Source organism: Plasmopara halstedii (assembly GCF_900000015.1).
Source record: "Plasmopara halstedii genome assembly, contig: Scaffold_3060, whole genome shotgun sequence".
Lineage (NCBI taxonomy): Eukaryota > Oomycota > Peronosporomycetes > Peronosporales > Peronosporaceae > Plasmopara > Plasmopara halstedii.
This window is the reverse complement of record NW_020189964.1, coordinates 385,694-392,716: the sequence shown is the minus strand read 5'-3', so window position 1 is coordinate 392,716 and position 7,023 is coordinate 385,694. Positions and strand designations below refer to the sequence as shown.

Here is a 7,023-nt window from a genome sequence, read left to right as displayed (position 1 = left end):
TGCCGAGAGGCCTTTCCTTGGCCTCTCGGCAAGTTGGTTGTCGACCTCAACTCTTTTCCTGGACAGCCGTGACAGAAGGAAGTAGAACTTTGTAGACGGCGCCTCAATCAACCTTGAGGCAATGGCGATGTTAATCTCTCGATACCATCAATTCAGCGGGAGTCGGTCTTCGCCAACCCGGAGTACATGGACGTCTCAAGTTTCATAACAGTATTCTTGGAGCTGCGTAAAAGAGCTGACACTCGCCGATCCGCATCAGCGAGTATGCGTTTAATGCACTCTTGTGCAGCTAGACGCTGTCAGTAGGGCGTTGCTGGGCGCAGCAGCGACGTAACGACTGCTTCTCTGGACACCACCGCAAGGCGGTGGAGCGCTTTTCACCTGATCGTAACGGGGTCGGGGAAAGCAGCGTGTCCAGGTCTTAGCTTATGTTGAACTTGGTCATTAGAAGTACTGCAAAGTGCAACCAGCCAGGTATTTACTCCGTTACTCGCGTGCACTATAGTGTTGAGGAAACTCGCGAAAGAGCGATTGATCTTGGGTTTGTCAAAAATTCAACTCGGCAAAAACTCTGGCAGCTCAACTTAACGTCATCGACTCAATAACAAATAATGGGTCTGGCTCCCCATATATCATACAATAGGATGATAGCAATAGAGCGCACGCTAATTGTGTGCTGATGGATCTACTTATGTAGAACAATCTACTTTCTTATGTGATGAAGAGTCCATTACAAATGTGAGGCTTGGCGACTAAATAAGGCGAGAATCATAGCCCGGTGTTGTAAATTGTTAAAATCAATGTACTAGGCTTTGTTAAGCCATGAAATCTCCTAATTGATGTTACAGCTTTGTGCAAATACGTACGACACACGATTGTCGAATTCAGTAGATAGCACGTGAAGGCATTTAAGTTGTCGAATGAGAAAACAATAAACGCAAATTGCAGTGAGACGCTGTCAAAGGTTTTTGATCCTTCCTGTATAGATTGCTAACTTTGACAAATTGCAGCGCTGTTAGGTACCGAACCTGAATTCGGGATACGATGTCGCTCTAGGTATGGGAGATGAAGCTGAATGATTGTGTGCCATGCCTTCTTCCCCATCAAGGTCTTAGTGCGACACAGAGAAGTCACACGGGGACGTGTTGGGCATGTTTAACCACTCTTAAGGAATACAAGTGTCACTTTACTGCCTCATGTAGAATCTACTTCCTTATTGGAGGGCTATTTTGGAGATATTTGCACGATATGCAAGTCATCGAAACAGTGTAGGTTGTGCCGACAGAGAAACCGATCTTGTCCTTAGTAATGAATGTGTCTAATTTGGAGAATAATTGCAAACTCAGAGTAGTGAGTGCGAATCGAGGCAACTTTTAAGGATTCTGCCGATTTCTTTGATTCTTTACCGAAAAAGCATCAGTAGAAACACCACGCGTGCTGCTTTCGCGTCGAGAAATGCGTCATGAGATTGTCCTGGTTCTTATGAGCATATATTGCGTCAACAGATAACTGTTCTTGCCAAGGGAAGAGTGTGACGGCTTAGATGCTTTCGTCTGTGCGAAAGTTGAAGCGGGCTTGGCGAGAAAGATATGTTTTTGCAATCAGTGCCGACGTTTCGTGCCGTAAGCTGTGAGCACGAAGCGAATTGTGCACAGATAGTTGTGCACAGTTAGCCAGATGCAGTCAATTTTCCGACACAATCGCTAATTTTAGACTGTACTGCTGCCAAACAGCATTAGCTGCACCTCTTGACCTAATCAACGGACTGCTAATGAAGACAGTGGTTTTCAATGCAGTGAGATTTTCGAGCTGGAAGCTCTAAATGTGTCCGGTAATGCCATGAGCTATCTAACGTATCAAGGAAATTCGACCGTCTGGTGGCACAGCCGTTAAGGTCGTATCGTTCTTTCGCTCATACCCTATTTGATAATTTATTTGTCCATAGTTGAACCGAGCACGAGGAATCGGATGTGGACATCCACATCAAGCACTGTGAGCTGATCAAGCTAGAATAATATGTTTTTTGGTGCTGACAGAGTTCCGTTTATGGAATGCTTTATTGTGAAGCACGCGATTTCTCAAATATTCAGACCATTAGATTGGTCAGTGCCGTTATCCCGGCGAAACTCTTTTTTGACTTAATCGTCTCAGCGCTATCGACGACGGCCGCATAGATTTCAGAGACGACTGTTGCTGGTCATGTAATCCAGAGCTAAAGTATCAAAAAAAGTCTAAGCCACACAAAAATTGCGACTTTAGCACGCAAAATCTTTAATAGTAAGACATCTGAAGCAAGTGCTTACTTTTGATTGGCTTCTCCGACGAAATTTTTGCTTGATGGTCAATTATTCCTTATCTGCTTCGTAATAGTGGATATTGTTGCGCAGGGTAGTCGATGAACCGGTCGTGATAGTGATGCAGGAACAGCACAGATGCATGGGATTAGATCTCGATGATAACGACAATTGTGCCTTTCAAGTTGCGTTGTCCTTTGCGAACGAGTGTGTGCTCGATGACGACGACAAGACCGACGATGCAATACAGACGAGAACTTCCTTCATGCATCATGATACAAAGCTGGCCACTGTGTCTGGTGATTCGCGCCCAACAAATGATATCATTGCAAGTTTTATTGGCGATTGTAGCGACCATAAGATGAAGTCTACTGTACCTGTCAGATCATTACAGACTCAAAATTCCGACGCTTTGAAGCAAAAGATATCGCGACGACGACTGATTCTCAATGAACGCAAGAAGCTTCTGCGCAAGGCTGGTATCCATGAAAATGCCAATTGGATGAGCAAAGAAAGCAGAAATGAGATTGAGTACTTACAAGAGAAGATTGAGAAGCTACAGCTCGACTTGCAAGTGCTGCTAAGTCGAAAAAATAAACCAGGATCTACTCAAATAAAATCACACGAGTCGATAGATTCAACGCGCTCAGTGACGCCGATTCCACGTGTATGGGAAGAGATCGCCACTCGACAGATGCGTCGACTTAAAAAGACAGAGTGTGAAAACTGTCACTTAAAGGTTGCAATTCAGGAGCAGCAGAAACTTGCAAGGGTAATGCGCGATTTGGTACACAAACGAGATTCCCATTTGGTACGTTTGAAGAAACTTGTGATTTTAATTTTTTGCGCTGCGAAAGAACTCAAGTTGACCTTCATTTTTCCAGGTGAATGATTGCTCTTTCTTCATGGATTTTCACTTCACCAACCGGCATGTAATTCGCGTACTCAGCTCTCGCAGAGATGGTCCTGGGGATTTCCCGCTCTTATTGCGTCATCTAGAGACTGCTTACGAAGAAGTCGATGCGGTTTTTGCCTCCAATGGTTTGGATAAAATGGTACTCACTTCCAGCGACATTCACATTCGCGAAGGTGTTAGTGGCAAATATCTTGAAGCGTATTCAAACAAAGTATTACCTTTTGGGCTTCGTATTGCTAAAGAGGCTACATGGGATCATTTCAAAGGATCGGAAAAGCATCTTGGCAATGGCAATATTTATGAAAAGATGGCAAAGGTATGTAGTGTTATGATCATTTATGATCGATGATACAACATATTGATTTAACAGGTGCCGTTGTTGATAGCATCTTGACGACCCATACACAATTATAGAAGAATTCACGAAGGAAATGCATTCGAGACACGCTCGAGCGGATATTAAAGCGCAGCAGCTTGTCCGTCGATACATGGAGCCCGACCGCGACATTGTGATCTGGGTTTCAATTGCTGAACCTGTTGAGATTAAGCACAAAATGCTTCCTGGACTCACATACCACCTTCGAGGGTATGCCATGACCAAACGGTCCTTGACTTCAACGCCTGATGAGGAGGTATCACAGCTGCAATGCGTGTCACTGATTTCACTTGAGCCAGAAGCTGAAGCAAATTATGGTGCCGAAACTGTTCGCGCTGTCACGAAATTTTTGATTGTGAATGCGGCGCAAAAGATGCAGGCTCATCAGGACCGGATCGAGGATGCTCTAATAGACAAACAGTTGAGAAGCCGCGGTGTCATGATGACTTGAATTACGAACACTTCCCAGCCAATAACTCCCAGCTAATAAGGGTAGGTAAGAGCGGCTGGAAGAAAGTCGTGAACAGAAGACAGTTGAATAAAGCGAGAGGTATTTAAACGTGAAACCATTTGGCAGGTCCACTGTCCATGTGGTGCAACGTATCAGCAGAATGCTAACTTACTCTCAAAAAATATCTTCATCTCTTGCATGCGGTGGCACAGGGGATGTATCCGTCTCTTTGTGAAAAATAGCACCGACAGAACGTCTTGTTTGGCGTAGTATAAGTCACAATATGCTTTTAGGCTGTCAGCCAAGTAATCTATTAAGAAAAAGTCGAAGTCATCTTGAGTAAACCCTTACATGTTTGGTACTATTGTAGAGAATATATACTTTTTGGTAATATATGTGAATCTTAAAACTTGCGAAATCTTAGGGTCGGCCGTCTGTCTGGTCAGTTTTATCGCAAGAGAGAGTAATACGTATAAATGTAGGGCACAATAAATCTTAAGGATGTACCGTTGAAGTAGCATAGCAACGGTAGGCTAATGTACTACTCCCAGTATGAGTGTACGACCACAATTTCTGTGCGTTTATTTTAAGAGCAGATTTTTCGGCAAAGTTTCCTCTGTGCAAAGTGCATGGCAACCCGTTGCACTTGGTAGCACTTTTCGTCAATCCCAAAACTTAGATTGAAAGGACCATATTCTCTGTCGGTATGGAACATAAAATGTTCGAGCACCTGTCCCTGGGACAGGTATACCAGCTTAAAGGATAATGCGTATCGTTGGTCCCGATTGGTTCAGCAAACGTGCGGATAAAGGGTTGGAGGCGGCAATCGCTCGCGCGGAGGCGATACCATTTTGAGACTCCGCTTTGCAGGCATATCCAAGAGCGTCCCGATCGGGCCTTGGTGAAGGAATAGATCACACCTACTGTGAGGCCGCTAATGCTAAGCATCGAAGCTTTTGAAAACCGAGTAATTTCTTTAAATATGAGTGAAGTAGAGACGGCCAAGAATTCGTTCATGCTACAATGGAGCGACAGTCGCCCTGCGTGCGGTTCCCAAGCCATGAGGTCGCGCGCGAGGATATACTAATGCGCTACATATCGATAAAACAATCTTAAGCGACAGATACCACGAGAGCTTGAGCCGCCTGATTGAACTTTTCACCGGTGCTCATAATGCTTATCCGCTCATCGAGCGAGGCAATAACTGGCGCACTATATCTATGATTTAATCGCACTTATCGCCGCAATGCCCCCTGACTTACTCTCGGAGGTAGTAACGGCTACTATCTTCACTCAGAGTCTCCGATTGGGTAGATATTACACCGAGAATGTTATTCACCCATCCTACCTCTTTCAAGGCGTCTGAAACGGGTTACGCGTACCCTTGTATGAAAGGGCGGGTCACATAAGATGATGTGGCCGTACATGGATGTGGATTACTGGTGTAATCACGCAATGGTGTGGCAACACCGTAACAAAAAGCCACAACGTGGCAGTATTACCAGTAGTATTACATATAAATTGGGTTTTTACTGTATTTATAACTATGTTACTTAGGAAAACCTAAGGCTTCAAATGTAGGCGGCTCTGCCGCAACTAAACAATCAAATGCAGTTTCGTTGTTGAAGAGAAGTGTTCGTTTGCCTTGGAGGCTTTTAGTACTATAAAGTACTTAAAGTCGGTGACCTTAGCTTAGATTCCTCTAAGCAAAGAGCTACGGCAGTCCCACTGCAGCGTCGCATCGAACGCGGAGTAAAAATTTCGTATCTCGAGAGCAGGATAAATTACTGGAAATGAAAAGTTCACGATCACGCCAGAGGTGAAGCGATCAGCGATTCTGCTGGCTGCCAAAAACGTCCTTTGTTTTCACAGAGAATTCGTATAGCATAAGACATCTGCGCATTGCGTACCTCTTCGCTCGAGGCAAAGAGGAACGAAGGGTCGGGCTGCGGATGACGAACCCCATAAGGAAAAATCTGAAGTATCAGAGGACGCATGGTGGTTTATACGGAAAGAAATGGGTTTAAGTACCTCGTGGAGATCGTGGTCGATGAGAATTAACTTTAAATGAAGCGAAGGATCTATCTAAGAGTGGTAAATTTTTAGGACATAGGTATGGGTTGTTCATACTAACGTCCCAAATATTGTTAAAACCTGACAAAATGATTAGCGTCGTGCAAGCACGTACGATGCGCGGCTGTCAAAATCAGTTGATAGTTTGCATTGGTATTGGAGATGTCATAAGCGAATACAATGTCATGCACCCGTGCGTCTTGCGACAAAGACACCGGTTAGAGCATTGGACGTTACTTTGAACCTCCTCGTGAAGCTGAGACTTTTGGCAGCGTAGCGGATTACATCGCTCTGAAGCTGAATATGGAGATATAAATCGTCAAGATATGGCGAGGCTGGAATGCCACAAATTTTAGTCGACCGGAAGTTGAAAGCGATGAGTGCCACGCAATTTTGTCCTGATGGAGCCCTGACGAGGCACAAACATATTTGTTGGCTTACCTTGTTCGATCCATATTACTGTCAGTCTCACCAGAGGAAAGTATACGTGCCTTTGGCGCGCGCACAAAGCTTAGATAGCTCATACATACGACATGGAATCCCCGGACTTGATAGCTGTTGTATCGTTGAGAGCTTGTAGTGCAGAAGCAGTAATGAGTCAATTTCTCAGGATGATATAGAAAGAGTGATCGCGTATCGCGGTACCGAGTCTGTATGGAACGACTAACTGGATGTCATGAACCCCAGATTAAATTCCTGGCAATGTAGTGAACGACTGCTTTTAGCTGATATTTCCCGGTGTCTCAATGTTACGTGCTAAAGTTGGTGGGGGTGTTAGTGTCGACCGTAAATCTCAAGTAGAAGGGCAAGTCTCTACTGATAAAAAGAAACACTCGTCCGTTCCTCAATGTGTCAGTACCGTTGGGTCAGTTATACCGAGAGGAGCAATGAAGATGCACGGGTGAGTGGCGGG

General features: G+C 44.7%; 3 protein-coding genes across 3 annotated transcripts; all 3 read left to right on the top strand.

The window, feature by feature from the left end:
- Nucleotides 1-186: 186 nt before the first annotated feature.
- On the top strand, nucleotides 187-425 carry PHALS_06593 (uncharacterized protein; the record flags this gene model as incomplete). Its single annotated transcript, XM_024719909.1, has 2 exons — nucleotides 187-226; nucleotides 307-425. The coding sequence occupies 2 exons, from the start codon at nucleotides 187-189 to the stop codon at nucleotides 423-425; spliced, it is 159 nt and encodes a 52-aa protein (XP_024585161.1).
- A 1,346-nt stretch (nucleotides 426-1,771) lies between these two features.
- On the top strand, nucleotides 1,772-4,037 carry PHALS_06592 (uncharacterized protein; the record flags this gene model as incomplete). Its single annotated transcript, XM_024719908.1, has 5 exons — nucleotides 1,772-1,795; nucleotides 2,260-2,277; nucleotides 2,371-3,105; nucleotides 3,179-3,526; nucleotides 3,597-4,037. The coding sequence occupies 5 exons, from the start codon at nucleotides 1,772-1,774 to the stop codon at nucleotides 4,035-4,037; spliced, it is 1,566 nt and encodes a 521-aa protein (XP_024585160.1).
- A 2,162-nt stretch (nucleotides 4,038-6,199) lies between these two features.
- PHALS_06591 (uncharacterized protein) lies at nucleotides 6,200-6,425 on the top strand (the record flags this gene model as incomplete). Its single annotated transcript, XM_024719907.1, has 2 exons — nucleotides 6,200-6,327; nucleotides 6,383-6,425. 2 exons carry the CDS (start codon nucleotides 6,200-6,202, stop codon nucleotides 6,423-6,425), a joined length of 171 nt encoding a protein of 56 aa, XP_024585159.1.
- Between the last annotated feature and the right edge of the window lie 598 nt (nucleotides 6,426-7,023).